This window comes from Panthera uncia, chromosome E1 (assembly GCF_023721935.1).
Source record: "Panthera uncia isolate 11264 chromosome E1, Puncia_PCG_1.0, whole genome shotgun sequence".
NCBI classification, from domain to species: Eukaryota; Metazoa; Chordata; class Mammalia; order Carnivora; family Felidae; genus Panthera; species Panthera uncia.
In genome coordinates this window covers 13,435,837-13,456,237 of record NC_064814.1, presented here as the reverse complement: position 1 = coordinate 13,456,237, position 20,401 = coordinate 13,435,837, and the positions used below count along the sequence as shown (strand labels likewise).

The window sequence follows — 20,401 nt, the reverse complement described above, 5'->3', positions numbered from 1 at the left end:
TGAGTTCGAGCCCCCACATGAGGCTCTCTGTTGTCAGCACAGAGCCCACTTTGGATCCTTTGTCCCCCTCTCTCTGCACCTCCCCTGCTCATGCTCTCTCTTGAAAAAGCAAACATTAAAAAAAAAAAAAAAGAAAGTAAATTTTAGGAATACTGTAACATAGTGATCTGTGATTTTTCACTAGGATAGATATGTTGTGGTTTATGTCTTTTGTCCTGGCATATTTAGTCTCAACACTCCTTTTTACTCTCAAAGTGCCCTGGTTTGCCTGATAACATTTTGTGATCATCTTAATTCTGATGGGGTTTGAGAAGTCTAAAGGAGATTTTTGAAAGTAGGGTAAAGCAGAAGAAATACTTCTCTTAAAATCCCTGTTGAGGCCTTCACATAATCAAAGGCCATATTGACTATTTTTGGAAAGAATGATTTTTTTTTTTTTTTAAGTTTATTTTTGAGAGAGAGAGAGCATGAGCACAAGTGGGAGAAGGGCAGAAGGAGAGGGAGGAGGAGAGAGAATCCCAAGCAGGCTCTGCACTGTCAGCACAGAGGCCATTGCGGGCCTCAAATTCACAAACTGTGAGATCATGACCTGAGCTGATGTCAGAGTTGGGTGTCTGGGTGGCTCAGTTGGTTAAGCCCCAACTTCAGTTCAGGTCATTATCTTGGGGTTCGTTTGAGCCACATGTTGGGCTCTCTGCTGACAGCTTAGAGCCTGGAGCCTACATCAGAATTTGTGTGTGTGTGTGTGTGTGTGTGTGTGTGTGTGTGTGTGTGTGTGTCTGTCTCTCTCTCTGCCCTTCCCCTGCTTGAACCCTCTCTCTCTCTCTCAAAAATAAATAGAAACATTAAAAAAAAAACGTTAAAAAGTCGGATGGTTAACCAACTGAGCCACCCAGGTGCCCCTCTTTTTCTTTTTCTTTTTTGCTTTTGCTTTTCTTTGCTTTTTTTTTTTTAAACGTAAACTCTACCCCTAACATGGGGCTTGAACTCAAGACCCTGAGAACAAGAGTTGCATGCTGATGGGGTGCCTGGGTGGCTCAGTTGATTAAGCCTTTGACTTTTTTTTTTTTTAATATTTATTTATTTTGAGAGAAAGAGATAGAGTACAAGCTGGGGGAGGGGCAGACAGAGAGGAAGAGAATATCCCAGCAGGCTCTGCACTGCCAGCCCAGAGCCCGGTGTGGGGCTCATGAACCATGAGATATGTGACCTGAGCCGAAATCAAGAGTCATACTCTTAACTGACTGAGCCACCCAGGTGCCCCAAGCCTCCATCAACTCTTCATCTCATCTCTGGTCTTAATCTCAAGGTTGTGAATTAAAGCTCTGTGTTGGGCTCCGTGCTGGAGTGAAGCCTACTTAAAAAAAAAGTCTAAGTCTTAAGTTCATCAAGATGACTTGAAAAAAAATTGAGGGGGTGGGGGGTGGGAGGGAGGGGACGGTGGGTGATGGGTATTGAGGAGGGCACCTTTTGGGATGAACACTGGGTGTTGTATGGAAACCAATTTGACAATAAACTTCATATATTGAAAAAAAAAATTGGGCACGAACAGGGAAAGAAGCAGGAAATAAAATATTTATTACTGTTATCATAATCATCACCACCACCGTTACTATTATTACTATATATTTAAACCCTTGGGGGGGGGTTAAAGTCAATTTTATATTCCTTCCTCTCCCCCCCCTTTTTTTGCTTTTCTAGTACAACATTTAAAAGGGACAAATGGATTCAAAGTGAAAACTAAACCACTTAATTTTCTCAAAGACAACCACTATTTCCAATTACACGTGGGTTCTTTTAGACATACATAATACGTATACATACAGGCATTCTCCACTCTTCTCCTTCCCCAAAGGGTAGCATGTAAACACATCTTTCAGCACTTTGATGTTTTTTTTCTCTTAATGCTAATATGCTGAGATTATTGCATAACTAAAAGGTTTTTGTTTTTTAAGCAAGGTTTTTTTTTTTTATGTTTATTTTTGAGAGAAAGCGAGAGCAAGGGGGAGGGGCAGAGAGAGAGGGAGACAGAATCCAAAGTGGACTCTGTGCCAACAGCAGAGAGCCTGATGTGGGGCTAGAACTTATGAACCGCGAGATCATAAAATCTGAGCCGAAGTTGGATGCTTAACCGAGTGAGCCACCCAGGTGCCCCTATTTTGAGCATTAAGTTCTATTTATTTTAAAAAATGTTTATTTTTGAGAGCGAGAGGGAGAAAGAGCGCATGCGTGAGTGAGGGGCATAGAGTGGGACAAAGGATCCTAAGCAGGCTCTGTGCTGACGGTAGTGAGCCTGATATGGGGCTGGAACTCTCAAACCAGAGATCATGATCTGAGCTGAAGTTCGATGCTTAACCTGACTGAGCCATCCAAGCATCCCAAGCATTAAGTTTTAAATTTATGGAATAGTTGTAAATATAGAGTTTTGGATTACTACTCACCCAGCTTCCCCTACTACAATAGTTGTACAGTAACCGTAATATAATTATCAAAACTAGAAAATTAACATTGGTACAGTAATATTAACTAAACCACAGTTCTTATTTGAATTTTACCACTTTTATCCACTAATGTTCTTTTTCTGTTGCAGGATCCCACCCAGGAATTTGAATTGATTGCATTTAGTTTTTCTTCATCTCCTCTAATCTGTAACATTTCCTCAGTCTTTTCCATGTCTTTTGTGATAGGAAGCAGGTTTTGACTAACTGTTCTCTTTATGGAATATTGTTTCAGAATTATGGAGTCAAGGTTGTTTATTTTTAATCTTTTGAGTTTTGTATAGTATAATACATTGGCAGAAACATGGGACTAAGAAGATGCATATCACTAGGTTGCACACCTGAAACTAATGTAACATTGTGTTTCAACTATACTCAAATAAAAATAAAACAAAATTACATTTATGCCTACCATCTCCTCCCCCACCCCGAAAGAATCAGAAGCCTTTAAGAATTAAGGACAATCTGTGTGTCAGTTTTCTTATTTGTGAGATAGGGATGATTTAAAAAAAAAAAAAATCACCTAGGGTTGCTTGGGTGGCTCAGTCCGTAGAGCTTACAACTGTCTTCTTTGTTTTTGTTTTTTTATTTTTTATTTCTTTAGTAGGCTTCATGGCTAAGCGTCTGACTCTTGATTTTGGCTCAGGTCATGATTTCATGGTTCACGAGATGAAGCCTCTCCCCCACTTGTGCACATACTCGCATGTTCTTTATCTGTCTCTCTGTCAAAATAAATAAACATTTTTTTAATCCCCTAAATTCAACTGATTGCCAAATCCTGTGCTATCTAATAAGTTTGTTGCGATAAGGTTTCTGAAGATATTTTATAAAACTAAAAGAACCTACACATGTCTATGTATATGGGGTGGTATTAACCATTCTCAAAACTTTGTTTTAAATAAACCTTTTAGGACAGTTTTAGCTTAAAGAAAGATCACTAAGATAGTACAGAATTCCCATAGATATGTACCCAGTTTCCCTTGTTATTAACATCTTACATTAGTGTGGCACATTTGTCACCATACTAATGGACTCATTGATACCTTATTATTAACTCAAGTCCATAACCTATATCCTTAGTACTCCCCTCATGTCCTTTTCTGTTCCAGGGTCCTGTGTAGGATACCACATTACATTTAGTTGTCATGTCTCTTTAGACTCTTCTTGGCCGTGACAATTTCTAAAAACTTTTAAAGGGTAAAACTTTAATGTTGTAATTGCTATTAATTTGGGGTCTAATTTACTATTTCAGTTTATTGTAAGAACTTATATATGTTCTATAGCACAGAAGGACCCTATGTCTAATTTTTATTATATATTTGTTTTTTAAAAATTTATTTGAGAGAGCGTGTGAACATGAGCTAGGGAGGGGCAGAGAGAGATACCTAAGCAGACTCCATGCTGTCAGCGCAGTCGTGCTTGATCCCACGAACTGTGGGACTATGACCTGAGATGAAATCAAGAGTCGGATGCTCAATGGACCAAGCCACCCAGGCACCCCAACTCTTCTTTCTTTAAGGAAGGAGCTATTTAGTCTTTAAGGCAATTTCCTCCAAATGTCTATTATCTTTGATCTTTTCCAATAGTTCTCCCTTTGTTTTCTGTATATTTGCCCCCCTTTATATCCTAATATTTATTATTTTTATTATTTTTTAAATTTACTTTTGAGATTGAGAGAGGGAGCACGTGTGGGGGCGGTGAGGGGGGGGGGGATAGGGGAAGAGAGAGAGGGAGACACAGAATCTGAAGCAGGCTCCAGACTCTGAGGTGTCAGTGCAGAGCCAGACACGGGGCAAACTCGTGAACTGAGATCATGACCTGAACCAAAGTCAGACACTTAACCAACTGAGCCATCCAGGTGCCCCTATAAGCAGTTTTTATACTTTTCACACGTTGCTACTAATTGATTTGTTTATTGTGGCAAATCAAGCACTCATAAATGTTAAGAAGTAATCTCTGTTCTGGATCCCTGGGTGGCCTAGTCGGTTAAGTGTCTGACTTCGGCTTGGGTCATGATCTCACGGTTTATGAATTCGAGCATAGAGCCTGCTTGGGATCTTCTGTCCCCTTCTTTCTTTGCCCTTTCCCCACTGGCACGCATGCTCGCTCTCTCGCTTTCTCTCTCGCTTTCTCTCTCGCTTTCTCTCTCGCTCTCTCTCTCGCTCTCTCTCACGCTCTCTCACGCTGTCTCTCGCTCTCTCTCTCTCTCTCTCTCTGTCACACACACACACACACACACACACACACACAATAAATAAATAAATAAAAAGAAAAAGTAATCTCAGTTCACTAATTTAGTTATGGTTGTGGAATATTTCTAGGCTGTTTAAAGTCAACTTCTATCACAAATATTTAAATTAAAACAATTAACTTTAGATGTTCGTTAGATGCTTCTTCAGATGTTTATCAGTTCCTGTCACATTTTCAGAACACCACCAGTTCTTGTCCACATAGTCTTACACAGTTGTAATTAGTGAACTGCCTTTTTGATTTGTTCCTCCTTCCATTTAAACTTAACCTGTTTCTGCATAGTTTTAAAACTTTTATTGTAACTCCCTAATTGTTGTGTTAATAAAATAGAATTAAATTAAACTCTTCCTCTATTGGACATTTGCTTCTAATTTTTTAAAAATATATTAGAGAAGTGCTACAGTGAATGTTATCTGCATTTAATTACTATCTGCAGAAGCTATGGAAAATGTGGTATCTGGAACCCTGTCTCCCAGTGTTCTTCCTCCTGCCTCTTCCTCCTGGAAAAAAAAAATCACAAAGTAGCATACCAGAAAGAACATGGACTTTGAAGTTAATAATGACTTTGGGTTTAGAATTTGGGCTTCTTTACTTACTATTTAAGTGAGTAGATTTTGTACTTACACCCCTGAATTCTTCATCTGAAAATGGAAATAATGATACCTACCTTGTTGGATCATTCAGAGGATTGAGATCATGCCTGTGAAGCACACAGTTCCTGATACTTATTAATAGGTACTCAAAAGATAGCTGGTACAAATGTACTGTTTAGCAAGACCATGGGAGTAAACTGTTAAAAATGAGTTCCTGAGTTCTTCTAAACAGTATCTAATTTAGGCGGTGAATTAGTTATACCAGCAGAGTATTTGTATTTTTTAATGTACATATTTGTTGGTTTCATTGAGAAGATCATTTGGTTATCATTTTTAAATTTCTGAGCTCAAGATGGGAGCAAGGGGAGAGTGGGTGATGGGCATTGAGGAGGACACTTGTTGGGATGAGCACAGGGTGTTGTATGGAAACCAATTTGTGAATAAATTATATTAAAAATTTCTGAGTTCACATAGTTTGGTGTCTTTCATGATTATTAATTTTTTCTATTTAAACTAATTAGTTTTTTAAAATTGAAATGTATTATAGTTGGGATTACATTGTGGATGATTAGTCGATGTCTTTTTTTTTTTTTTTTTTTTTAATATTCAACCCCTCAGCAGCAGAAGAGCAACTCTGGTGTCAATAAATGAAAAAAATGGGAAAAAAAAAAAAAAAAAAAAAAAGGAGCTGAGCTTATAGCCTGTTATGTCTGATGTATAAGCTTTTTTTTTTTTCTTTTTCAAGCTTATTTATTTATTTGGGGGGAGGGAGGGAGAGTGGGGCAGAGAGAGAGAATCCCAGGCTCTGTCAGTGCAGAGCCTGACTTGGGGCTCAAACCCACGAACTGTGAGATTATGACCTGAGCTGAGACCAAGAGTCAGATGCTTAACTGACTTGAGTCACCCAAGTGCCCCTGATGTATAAGCTTTTTAAAAAAAGTTTCAAATATTCAATTGGAAATCATGATTTCATTTTATGTTTATGCTTAAACATTTAAAATTAAAGTTAATATTTTTGAATCAACACCACTTTAAAATGTGTTAAACATTTTAAAATAAATTCATCAGAAATTTATTTTGAATGGCATTGATTAAGCATTCAAAGATAAATACAAAATGGTTGTGATTTCTATTAAATACAAAATATTTATGATTTCTATTAGAGTATTTGAGTATTAGGGAATTTAAGTATAAAATTCAAAAGGAAAAAACACGCAGTTAAAAACAGAGCCTCCCAGGGGCACTTGGGTGGCTCAGTGGTCGAGTGTCTGACTTCAATGACTTCAGCTCAGGTCATGATCTCATGGTTCCTGAGTTTGAGCCCCACACATGGGGCTCTCTGCTGACAGCTCAGAGCCTGGAGCCTGCTTCAGATTCCGTGTCTCCCTCTCTCTCTGCCCCTCTTTATTTGTGCTCTTTCTCTCTCTCTCTCTCTCAAAAATAAACATTTAAAACAACAAAAGAGCCTCCTTCTCATCTCTTGTCTCTTAAGCACCCGGTTTTCTCAGAGTTCACCGCTAGTGTCAGCTTCTTATGTATTCTAGAGCTGTCTATGCATATTTTTTAGTTTATTTTTATTTAATAAGCCATACAGTAATATTGACTTCTATTTTGGTGTTTAGGTCTATAAATTTTAAAACATGTATAGATTCCTGTAACCATCACCGTGTGTTTACACAATAGGATTTAAACTTTCTTAATGCTTAAAAAAGTATTTTTAAGGGGGGAGATGTAGAAATATTGGCTTTTTCTTTTTTTATTAAAAAAAAGTATGATTAAGATACAGGGTAATTCATTTTAGTGTACAGTTCTTCGAATTTTAACAAAATATAGTGTAGTCACCAGTGCAATCAGTATATAGCTCCAGGCAACCGCTGATCAGTTTCCTTTTCTCTGGTTTTGCCTATTCCAGAATGCCGTATAAATGGAATTATACAATGACTTTTGAGTATGGCTTCTTTCACTTAGCGTAATGCATTCGAAATGTTACTGCTTATATGAGTAGTTTCTTTTTATTGGTGAAGAATGGTTCATTGAATGGGTGTATCATAGTATTTTAATCTATTTCTCAGTTGAGGGACATTTGATTGGTTTCCATACATTCACAAGACAGGATTTTCTGTGAACACAGGTTTTCCTTCTATGTGGACAAATACCCGGGGACGGAATTGATGGATTGTTTGTTCAATGTGTGTTTAATTTTATAAGAACCTGCCAAACTGTTTTCTGAAGTGTCTGTACCATTTTACACCCCACCAACAACCTATGAGAGTTTCCATGCAATTTCTGCAGCACTTGTTAGTTGTTTTGTTTTTGTTGTTGTTGTTGTTGTTGTTTTAAGCTGTTTTAATAGAGGGGCAACTGCATGGTGCAGTTGCTTAAGTGTCTTATTCTTGATCTCAGCTCAGGTCATGATCTCACAGTTTGTGAGTCTGAGCCCCATGTCGGGCTCTGCACTGATGGCGCGGAGCCTGCTTGGGATTCTGTCTCTCCTCTCTGTCCCTCCCCAGCTTGTGTTCTCTCTTTCTCTCAAAATAAATAAATAAACTTAAAAAAAAAAAAGCTATTTTAATAGATGTGTAGTGGTATTATCTTGTGGTTTTAGTTTGTATTTCCTTAGTAATGATGTTGAGTGTTTACTTGCCATCTATGTATCATCTTTGGTGAAGTCTGTTAAATCTTTGCCCACTTGAAAAATTGGGTTTTCTTATTACTGTGTTTAGAAAGTTTATTGTATATTTTAGAAATACAAATCCTTTATGAGATATGAGAGTTGTGAATACTTTCTCCCAGCCCAGGTTTTTTGTTTGTTTGTTTGTTTGTTTTAATAAGTGTAGGCTGTGTGCCCAGTGTGGAGCCCACTTGGGGGGCTTGAACTCACAACCTTGAGGGCAAGACCTGAGCTGAGATCAAAAGTTGGACACTTAACTGACTGAACCACCCAGGCACCTTGCAGCCCAGTTCTTCATTTTTTTTCTTTTATAGATTGTGCTTTTGGCAGTGTAGCTTAAGAAAGCTTTGTCTAGCCCAAGGTTACAAAGATTTTCTTCTATGTATTTCCTTCTAGAAAAGCTTGTAATTTTAGGTTTTATATTTAGGTCTGCGATACATTTTTTTAAAAATTTTTATTGTGTGCAGTATGGATTGAGGCTCATTTCTTTTCTTTTTTTTTTTTTTTGCATATGGATACCGAATTCTATGCCATTTATTGAAAATGCTATTATTTCTCTATTGAATTGTCTTTGCATCTTTGTTGAAGATCAGTTATTCATAAATATATGGGTCTTTTTCTGGACTCAAACTATATTATTAATCCTGTTTTGTGTGTGATAGATCCAGAATGATTTGACAACTTAGGCGGCTAGTTTTAGCAATTTGTAAAGCATGGGGCACCTGGGTGGGTTAGTCACTTGAGCGTCTGACTCTTGATCTTGGCTCAGGTCTTGATTTCAGAGCTGTGAGTTTGAGCCCCGTGTCGGGTTCTGCAATGACAGCGTAGAGCTTGCTTGGGATCCTCTCTTTTTCTCTCTCTGCCCCTTCGTGCCCTCTCAAAAATAAGTAAATCAAGCAAACAAACAAACATGGTTGTCCTAAGTTTAATACTCTAAAGATTTACTTTCAAAATAGTATCCAGTTATTGTTGGTATTAACACCAATAGTGGTAGTGGTAGAAACAATTAAGTGATTGTTTCTAAACTTTTAAATGTTGCTTTAGAAGTTAAAATAAGAGGCAAGTGTTAAAGAGATTGTTGGACAAAATATTGGAGATTAAGAGAGACTTTCAGAGATTGTACCTATTTTTCATTTTTAGTATTTGTTGATTGCTTTTCCTCATTTTAAAAAAAAGTTTTATTTATTTTTTGACAGAGATAGAGACAGTGCCAATGTGGGAGGTGCAGAGAGGTGGGGGAGAGAGAGAATCCCAAGGAGGTTCTGTGCTATTAGCGCAGGCCCCAATGTGGGGCTTGAACCCACAAAACTGTGAGGTCATGACCTGAGCCAAAACCAAGTCAGATGCTTAACTGACTGAGCCACCCTGGCACCTCTGCGTTTCCTCATTCTTGGAATGCCTGCTCCTCCATTTTTAAGATTTGCTTTTTGTCTTTGGAAAACCTATTCCTGTCCTGTTACTCCTTTCTTCTTTTGGATATACTCTACTACACAATTTTATTTTTATCATTTTTATTGTGCTAAGATACATACAACGTACAAGTTACCATTTTAATTATTTTAAAGTATACAATTCAATGGCATTAAGTATATTAACAGTGTTGTACAACCATTATCACCACCACTGTCTAATTCCAGAACTTTTTCATCACTACCACACAATTTTAACACCTAATTGTTCTCTAATGTTTAGCCACCGAGTTAAGTTTTAGGGTTGTAAGAGGTAAACAATATTTAGTTCTTGTTCTTAAGGACTTTACAGTCTGATGAAGGAAATAAGTAACCTAGTAGTTTTGATACAGTGTAGCAAATTATATGTTTAGGATCTCTATGGTTAAGATTTATTCAAGTAAAATTTTACCTTGAAAAAGTAAAATAACTTTTTGTTAACATTCAAGTTGTCCTACCACTCCACACATTGGATTAACATAGGCTAGACTGAAGTCTTTCCTCTTTTGATTTAGGTCAGTTCAGGACTTACAAATCATCACGCCCTCTATTTTGTAACATAAAGGGAACCAGAAAGTTGGTATTCTGTTTTAAAGCCAAATTATGAGCTATTATTTGCTAATAGAGTAGGGAGATCAGAGAAAACCATGATTAGAGAGAACTTCCTAGTTGTCTCCTCCTATCCTCAGTTGAACTATTTTGACTTACTCTAGTTGCAGTGACTGCTTACTTATGGTCAAATATGGCATTATACAGACATGTTTATCTCTCTTGGCAGATCATTTGAGGAATAGCTGTATTTAGAATACTGTGTCAAGAGATTGTGTTTTTAGATTCTTTGAAACTTGGGAGTTAGCAACTTGATTTAAAGTCCAATGTTTTAGCAGTTTTAATTTAAAAGCAATGTTACCACCATTGAATAGTATTATAACAGATTTTTATTTGCATTCTTCTATTATTATGATTTATCTTCTTCAGTGCAAGATTGTTTATGAAAAGCTAAAAAACATGGCTTTTTTTTGTTTGTTTATATATTTATTTTGAGAGAGAGAGCATGCACAGGAGGGGCAGAGACAGAGAATCCCAAGCAAGCTCTACACTGTCAGTACAGAGCCCGACGTGGGGCTCAACTCACGAACAGTGAGATCATGACCTGAGCCAAAACCAAGAGTGACACTCAACCCACTGAGCCACCCAGGCATTTTTAAGATTCTGGAGTCTCCATGATATCATCAGTCAGATAAGGAGTTGATAATCCCAAATGGTTGATAGTATTTTAGTTAGCAATTTCAATGTTTATCAAAGGGAGAATTCCTATTACTAGGCCTAGACTTCTAATAAATTGTTTTTTTTTTATAGATTTAGAAAAGTCTGAAATTGTGGCACAGTTTTGATTGTCTACTGAAAAAGAATGAAAAGTTAAAAATAACCCCTAGCTGGATTAGATTATTCATATTTTGGCATTTATTACTTTTGAAAAATAACTGTAGTCTTGTCTTTTCAGGGTAATCACTTTGATCAGTATGAAGAAGGACATTTGGAAATTGAACAAGCATCACTTGACAAGCCTATAGAATCGGTAAGCCTATAGATCAGTGCTTAATTTTGGGTCATAGTTAGTTAGGTAGTGTTCGTGTGACACTTGATGTGAATGAATTTAAACTTATTAATAAGTTATAGTACAGTTTAGAGCTGTTTTCTTGCATGCCCTACAGTAATCAAATAGAATTTGGGATGTTATCTAATATTTAATATTTTGGGAAATCAGTCTGAAAGATCTAGAAACCACTTAGAATTAGATGGAAAATTTCATTTTGGCCCATACTGATATTCTGTTAAAGATAGCGAGTTAAAGTTTAGTGTTTTTGTAAATTGAATAAAGGAGTAAAATGTATTTTGATCCTTTAAAAGCTACACCTTTCCTTGGCAGCACAATTATGTGTGAAATGTTCCATTAGGAATAGTTAAGGACTAATATATTTACCAGACACTTATGAAACATGATAAATTTGGTAGCTTAAGAGATGTCTGGTTTTTGTGAAAAGCTGATTCTTTCTATCCCTTTACATGACTTAGTTTTGGATATTGATATAAGTCAATAGAACAAGGAGATTTATTTTCCTGGCTTTTAATTTTTTAAAAAAATCTTAATTTTTGAACATCATTTTCATTTTGAAAAGCTCTTTATTTTTAAATTACACAGTGCATTGTTAAAATGTCTAAACTTGTCAGTATTGTCAGTATTTAATATTTGTGCTTAAGTATACATATTTAATTAGGGTCTCAGTGAGTTATTGGTAAACTTGAGTGAAAATGATCGAAGAGGAAGTCTTAATCTTAATAGCAATGAAGACATCTCCCTTCTTCTTTAAGAAACACTAGCTTCTTCTCCTCCCTCAGGAAAATAAGACAGTTTAGAGAGCACAGACATTTTAACTTCAGCTTTTATTTTCAAAACTATAACATAGTAAAGGATCAACATATATTTATGTTCCTAATTAGGTTGGTGTTGTGTGTGTGTTTGTGTGTGTGTTTAGATGTTTACAGAAATTTACACAACTTGGGGTGTTCGACATTTTTCTTCCACAGCAGTTGGCCCATATTAGCTAAGCAGCCATGATCTGGTTTGTATTGCACGGTCTGCCTTTTTTTAATTTCTTCTCTAGGGTTTCTTTCTCCCCCACCTCCCCTTCTTATTTCTGTTCTTCTGGTCCAGTGAACACTGCATATAGTACCTTCTGTCTTAATGTGCTGGCATGATGCTAGACTTAGGCATGGCAGTAATTGATGACGCATGTGATAATGCTGCAGAGGGAGAATTCACATCTGATCTTGAGCTGAAAGCCCAATCTTGTATTTTGACTTGAGGATAAAATGCCAAGCCCACATTGCTAAGTTAAAAATCACTGAAGTTTGTGCCTTGTTCTGTGTCATCTTGGGAATTACCACAAGGCAGAATTTTATAATGAAGTCTGTAGGCTGGCTAAGCTAGCATTTTGTACTTGAAAAATAATTTAATTTTTTCACTTTATTTAAATGTCTCTTTGGGTCATAGTTTAAGAACAGATAGTTGTCAGAAGCAAGACCCAAGTACCATATCTACAAGGTACATGATTAATATTCTTAAATAAGCTATAAATCTATGGGTACTCTGATTCAACAGTAGTAGGGAATTTAATTAAACTAAATTTGCAGCTTAGTATTCATTATTACTATACTCAAAAGATTTTTAAAAAGCTCTAAAGTAAATAATATTTAACATTTTTAAAGCATTTTAGGGCTGTATTTTAAGGTTTTTGGAAAATTCATTCCTTCGGCATGTGAGACTAATGCTATTTTTCCTCTCACACTGTCCAGGATTTTTTCTAGCATATGTCATAGAAAGAATGCTATCAGAAGACTGTCTGAGTGATCACTGTTGAGGAATCTCAAAGAGTAGGAGTGGAATTGATAATATGCCTTATTTATTGAATCGTATTATCTTCTCCACTTAAAATAGTGAATGACATAAGTGCTCAGACTGGATATTTAATTTTTTTTAATAAATAAGTGTATGTTCAGAGATGCATATTAATTATATCTCTAATGAAAATTTACTCCTGAAACATAAATAAATATTATTTGCGTTGTGGTAGTTTAGGTAATAGGAGGAGGAGCTTCATAGCCTACATTGCTTTAGGTAGAAGTGGAACACACAAGACAGGAAGGATTTTATTTCTCTTATGAATCACTTGGGAACAAATTGAAAGTTTTTAAAGGTTTTAAGGAAACTTTTGCTAAAACAATTGGCGTGAAAGTTGGTAGTGCGGTATCAATCTCCCCCTCCCCTCCAAAGGGAAGAACCCTATCATCTAAGGAATTCCCACCAAATAAATATATATTATATCACTGGCTGGCTATATTGAGCTCTCTTGTTCTTAGGGGGAAATGGCATTGCTTTTCACACATAGAAAGAGTCTCTGCTGAATTAAAATCTTTCTCTGCAGCAATATCTATTGAGAGGTGCTGACTGTTTTGCTACAGCATGCAACTCAAAAGTGGCTGGAAATATGCAGCTTTGGGAGTCTACAGATCACTGCAGGAGCTAAAGGTCTAGTCATTTTTTTTTTTTAAACAAAGGTAATCTGCAGCAGCTGGTAACCGTGGAAATCTCTGCACAGGTTTGTGCCAAGAAATATGCCTGTGTGAAGGGTTATTGTGAGTATAGGATTAAGGTCTTTTCCTTTGGTAATAGGGTAAATTTGTTGTAAACTGGCAAGATGGGGAATGAAATACAAAGACTCAAGTACAAAGATTCAATAATGCGTTATGCTTTAGTAAACTTCTGAAGCCTAGACTTGGTGAGATAGATGATCCACATTTCAGTTTCAGTCAGGAAGTGTTGAAAACACCTCAAAATCCAGCATTTGTAAAGTATTTCATAATCTTTGTTGCGAAGTTTTATTTCCCCTGCTTTATTTCAGTCAACCAAATATCTTTCAATGAAATTTTTGGTCAAAAATAAAACTGTTCTAAGAAAATTATGAAAGAATTGCCAGACAACTTGATTATCTGAATTACAGAGAAGATGGAAAGTATTAATGTTTTCCCTTATTACAAAAAGAAAAACAACTTTACAGAACGTGAATTTTAAGTTACTGTTTGATGATTTTTTTAGGTCGCAGCCATTATATCCTCTACGTTTTTTAACGATAAAGTATTTAGAAAGCAAAACTTAAGTCTAAAGCCAAAGCTCACTTTAGAATTCCACCATAGTTCGAAGAACTGTTTGGTGTGATTTATGATATATGGTTTTTTATGACCTTTGTCATACAATATGAGAGGTGAGATGGGGGCATGATTACAGCTATACAGAAGGCAAAACACGTACATCATAGTAAAATATGTTGTCACTGTTGCAGTTGGAAGTAAAACTACCCATCAGCCATTAGTTGGTCTTTGTTCTACCTGAATAAAATCCTGTCTTTATAGTTGTTAGGTTGACTGAGAGGTTTTTAAAAATTAATGTAAGTTTTCAAACTCCAGTTGCTGATGTTTACTTTGCTTCTCTTGGGATTTAGAAGTATATGTATAATTGAGTTCATGTTGCATATCTGTTTAGATCTGTGGACTCCACTAGTTCCAAACTGTAACCATAAGACTGCTGATTTGACATTTAGCAGTGACCATATGTGGACTGCACTATAAATAATGTGCTTCTTGGAGCTGAATGGTGTAGCATTACTATATGGCTTTTCTCTCTAGTCTTCATTGTGTCATCTGTAGTGAGCTATAGATTTTTTGTTTCGGGAATTTTTACAACTTGTTGTTTGCATGGGTTCACCTAGTAGCATTTGGTTTTTGCTTATAGAGTCTTTAATACACAATCAGCAAAGCTTACAATCCACTCAAGAGACCTACCATTTTTGTCACTGTTGAAAATGGGCAAATGGTGTAAATTGAATGTGGCTGTCAACTAAAACAAAATTCATTGTGGAGTTAATATTCATCCAGTCACTGACATAATTGTAATACAGTTTTCTCTGGAGACAGAAGATTCTATTTCCTGCTATAAAAACTGGAATCAGCCTCATACAATAAAGTAAATTTTAATCTATGTTTTGGCAGGCTCCCATTGTACAGATTGGTGGTGCTATTGCCAAAATGATCATTGTTAACTATGACAGAATACCGCTTTATAGAGCAGAGAAAACTTCTTGGGAAAATTTCTAGTTGATAGTTAATAAGTAAAAATGTTGAGGAATGGCTGAAACAATAATGAGGCTTTTTTTGTTGTTGTTTTTTGTTTTTTCTGGTATTGTGTTTTAGCATGTTGATAGTTTATAATACTTACATTTCTTGCTTTCAAAGATTTTCCCATTGAAAAATTATATTTTCCTTTCTTACACATGTAAAAGAAGGGAACAGAGGGTAAAAATGTAGCATTTTAATTATATATTTAAGTTTAGAAATAGGAAAAAAAAAAGGCCAATTGAGGTAATCTAGGTATAAAAAAGTTTGAGTTTTCAGCTCAGCTTTCTGGTTTGACCAGAATTGAAGAACTTCATGCCTAACCAAAGAAAATGCCACGCTGCCACCATTTTGGTCTTAAGAACATAGAGTAACAAATAGCTTGTGGGAACTCTGTGAATCAAGTGGAAAACTAGTTTGTTTGTCTGTTTCCTTTGGGCAAAGTTTAGTTGCTTTATCAATTAATTTAAAATTAGTATTTGTCTTGGGGCACCTGGCTTGTTCATGCTCTGTTGGTAGAGCATGAGAATCTTGATCTTGGGGTCGTGAGTTCAAGCCCCACATTGGGAGTAGAGTTTACTTAAATAGGTAGGTAGGTAGGTAGGTAGGTAGGTAGGTAAGATGGGTAGAATTTCCCTGCAGTTCTTCCATGTGCATTTAATTTATAAACAGCCTGTCATTGTCATGCCCATTTATTAGTTATAAACCAGACAGTGTTAAAAAGTTTTTTTCAATTACTTACTTTTGGTTCTACGAAATTAAAATATAAAGTTTGAGGTTGAATTATATTTTAAAATAAAAAACAAAGGTTTTTTAGTTACGACTATAGTGACTGAAATAGTAATTGTTAAATAGTAAATTTACTTCAGAGGTAAATTTAGTTCTTGTTACCCTCATAATGTCTAGATTACCTGTTTGGGCTTTAAATTACTCCAATTTACTGTTATAAATAACATCCATGGGAATAATTTGCAAAATCACAACTCCAAACAGAGTAGATTATTATTTTCACAGGCTTATGAGTGACTCCCTTGTTCTTTCACAGTGACTGTTCAGTGAATATTTTGATCATTTCAGGGATAGGCAAGTCTACTTTGTTGTACTTTGTTGTGAGGTATTTTGGTGTGCCTTCCCTTGTGTTACCCATCATCCCTAAGCCTATTGAATTTTTGACAAGTGTTTATAAAACTTTTTTTCTTTTTTTGGTAGGAAAAGGGACCATACTGAATACTAGCCCTTTCTGCAGAGTCACAGAGCTGCCTTTTTTCCTACAAAAGCAGGTAGTCTGGAATGATAGGAAAGGTCCAGATTTTCTGTTATTAGTCATTCACTTAATCTCTGAGGTTGGTGAGGGGAAGAGGTTCTGGGAGGTATGTCTGTTGTTTCTGTTGCCTTTGTTATAATCATAAGGACATAAAGTGGCATATTAATTTTAATACAGACCCTGACATTTCATTCCTTATCCATACTTAGGAAAGTAGAGTTAATTAAAGGACAGTTTTCATCTAAAGTTTGAAAAATGCCACTACCATTTTGTATCAGCTTGCTTTTTTTTTTTTTGTTTGTTTGTTTGAGAAGGTGACAGCTATCTTGAGTGGTTTTGTAAAAGTGGTGCTAATGTGTATAATCCTAAAGTTTTCTTTTTTCTTCCTCTCCCTTTAACATTTGCTTTTCCTTTCACTGTTGTCAGTCACAACACGCTGCTCTTGAATCTCTCAGCTGGTCTTGACTCGTGAATTTACTTATGCTTTCACTCTTCTTTAATAAATACATTAATTGCAAGCAGTGAATTGAAAACAAGACAAAAAAAAAAAAAAAACGACCATTAGTGATTGGACAGTTTCTTACTTTGTGTTACATTTAACTGTTCTTTTGACAGCCCAGTTTTTAAAGCCAGGTTCGTATGGAAATGCTTTCACTCCACTTGCACTGCTTTTGGAAATAGCATACTGCTTCATCTGTCTGTTTATTTTAGTGCATTCATAATATAACACAGTCAGCATAATGTCTCATCTCCACTTAGCCAAAGATTGAATTTTCTTAAATAAAAAAAGGGAGCGACAATTTTTGTCAGCATGGTTTAATATCCTAAATCTTTGTGCCAAGTAGAGTTATAACATTAGCCTATTAAAAGATTAAATGATAATTTAGTCAACTGTATAACCTTAGAGTCATTCTGCTATCCGTGTCCTATAGTTCTTCAGATGTAAGAGTTATGATATAAAGTAAGGATTTTATGTACAGGTAAGTTTATATTCATAACAGTATAATAAAGTCCTCTTTTTCATTTTCTGCTAACATTGCTTATAGTAAGACTTTATCATTTGTTTTTAAGTTTTTGTGATGTCTAGTAATAAGGAAGTTACTGCCTCAGATTATACATAACCATAGCATTTTCTAATTCAGTTCCTGGGAAAAAGTAATTTCTAGTGACCTTTTGTTTCATTTATTTATTTGAGAGAGAGAGAGAGAGCGCGCGCAGAAGTGGGGGAGAGGGGCAGAGGGAAGAGAGGGAGAGAAAACCCCAAGCGTGGAGCCCAATTCAGGGCTCTATCCCATGACCCTGGGATCATGATGACCTGAGCCAAAATCAAGAGTCACTCAACGGACTTTGCCACCTGGGCGCCCCTATATATGTTTAAAACAGTAGTATCTTTTGTTTTAGGGACAGATTATTTTCCTCCTCCTCCTCCTCTCCTTCTTCTTCCTCTTCTTTTTTAGAAACAAATTTTCCATTATTGTTTGCCTCATTTTTGTTTTTAAAAAGGTATCCTGATCTTTATTCTGCCCTGATCAGTGAATAATCAGTTGCTCAGCTGAGTTTTCCAGTTTGCCTGCTGTCATAAACTTGTGGAAGGAAATTGTCCCCCCACCATCTCAAAACAGAACGTTGGAAGGCTTAACCTTCCTCTTATAACTTATTGTCAGAAAAGATAACAGTAAAATTAATTGTTTTCTTCTATAATTCTAAAGAACATTTTATCATTGAATATGGAACTAGAAGATAAAAAGCAGTTTAATAGGAGATGTTTGGTTTTAAATAAGATTTATGGCTTTAGCTTTATAGATTGATTTCAGGAAATAATGAGATTATTTTCAAATGGTGATAACTAGGTTACTACTGTAAATTACATTTTAATGCATATAGAACACTTTGTGTTTATAATTTTAAAATGTTTCTCTTTGGAGGAGTATAGCAGCATTTTATCTGACGTAGTTAATGGTTATTTTAGTTTTGTCTTCATATTTCACAACGTTTGTAAAAAGCGAATGGGACAAAGATATGCAGAGACTTCTAAGACCTTGAACCCTTAAAAGCTGACATTAATTGTTGTTTCTGGTGTCTTTATGTACAGTTTTCATTGAAATGCCTTTTCTGGTGTGCTCCTAGGAGGATGAGACATTATGTATATTGGTTTTTTCCCCCTACATGCACTAATGGTTCTTTACTGTTAACTTATTGCTAGGCCTGTTTCATTCTAACATTTTAGCATTTTTGTTAGATTACATGTTGAAATGCATCACTCAGTCTGTGCTTGAGCTCATTTTATTTTTCTGTTTAATCAATTTAATTTCTTGTTTTACTAACCTCACTGTTTTTTCAGTTTAATATTGGCTGCATGCTAGTTAAATATTTATATTTTATATATATATACATATATATTAAAAAAACCAATCAAGTCTAGCCTGGATTTTGCTCTGATTGTGTTTTCATTTCTAGTGGTGGGGCAGTCTTACACTTACAACTTACTTTGTATCATGAAAGCCTGACACATAAGCAAAATAACTAAACACAATGTAGATTTTCTTTAAAACAAAAAAACAAAAAAACTTCAAGTGGTGCTGTCTAGGTGGTGGATATGATTGTATAAGTACCTTGACTTTATGCTTTTTAATGTTAGTTTTAAATTTCATAAATGTATTCTTCCCCCTTTTCCCCCTTCCCCTTTTTCTCCTTTTTAAAGTGTTATGTACAAAAGTTGCCCAGCACACCATCAGAAAGGACCCTCACCCCTATGTTCTTCCCATATAAAATACTGGCCAGCATTTCTTTTTACATTAATGCCCCTTTTATTGGGCACATTTACCCTATTATTAGCACTTTTTTGCATGCATATATGTAGAATTATCTCTTGCTCATCACCTGTTTAAATGTCACTAGGAAGGGAAGAATATATTATTGGAATATTTTTGGTTTGTCTCTCTGTTCTGTCTGTCAGGATAATATTGGACATCGCTTACTCCAGAAACATGGGTGGAAGCTGGGCCAGGGATTGGGAAAATCTCTTCAGGGTAAGTTTTTTAAATGTACAAAAAGAAAGAAAGAAAGAAAACAATGTTTCTGATTTGATCTTATACCTGAATATATTATCTTTTTAAGAAAAAAGTGTTTGGGCTTTCCCCCCTGCCTTTTCTCCCCTAGAATAGTCTATATTTTTCCTGTAACTGTATGTTAAGTCACTATTAAGATCATAAGTTGCAAGAGTAAGCTGCTGTGTCATGAATACTTTCAGGTCAAACATATTGTGTGTGTATGGCTCAATTGGTTTTAAATTTTTTTGATGGGGGTATGTCATTTAGCAATATTGTATTGTGGCTTCAGTATTATAAAGGGAACCATTCAGTGGCAGAATTTAATTTTTGCCCTTCTGAATTCTCCCTGAAGCTGGTGATTGCCCTGGCTCTTTTCCTCTATGGTCAGAACCCATGTAGTAGGAGAGAGAAGAATTAACCCATATGAAATGTAAGATGAAAGCAGAGGATTGTTTCCTAGGGCTCTCTGAGCAGAGAGGTCATTTCTCAGGTTCATATTAGGCTCTGGAAAATATATGGCTTGAAGTTTCCATTGCATTCATTTTTCTTTTAACTATAGTAATCATTTGGGTAAAAACAAAATACTAATATTTCTGCTTTTGAGGCTCTGGAAAATATATGGTTTTGTTTCCATTGCGTTCATTTTTCTTAAATCATTCCGGTAAAAACAAAAATACTAATATTTCTGCTTTTGAGTTCTTGCTAGTTGGAAACCCAGCTTCATTTACCTTTTAGCTCCCTCATGTTCGAGAGCTACTTACTATTCTTGGTAGTGTTCTGTGAACACTGCCTCAGAAATGATGGAAATCATTGCACTTCTACTTCTGGTCACGGAGGGTCTCATATAAGAGGATCTTTGGGGGAGAGGTGTGCTTCTGTTGACTGATTCTTTGATTT

General features: G+C 35.8%; 1 protein-coding gene across 7 annotated transcripts in view; it reads left to right on the top strand.

Moving 5' to 3' along the window:
- The window catches only part of GPATCH8 (G-patch domain containing 8), a 100,820-nt gene that overhangs the window by 15,571 nt on the left and 64,848 nt on the right, over positions 1–20,401 (top strand). The window contains exons 1-4 of one of the 7 annotated variants that reach the window (XM_049636262.1): positions 10,959–11,039; positions 12,050–12,084; positions 17,070–17,087; positions 19,411–19,483. Coding sequence is in view for 1 of the 7 variants with exons in the window: in XM_049636260.1 (XP_049492217.1) it covers positions 10,965–11,039; positions 19,411–19,483 (148 nt within the window). In the remaining 6 variants the exon portion in view is untranslated. The other 6 variants (XM_049636264.1, XM_049636261.1, XM_049636260.1 and 3 more) reach the window with 6 other exon arrangements.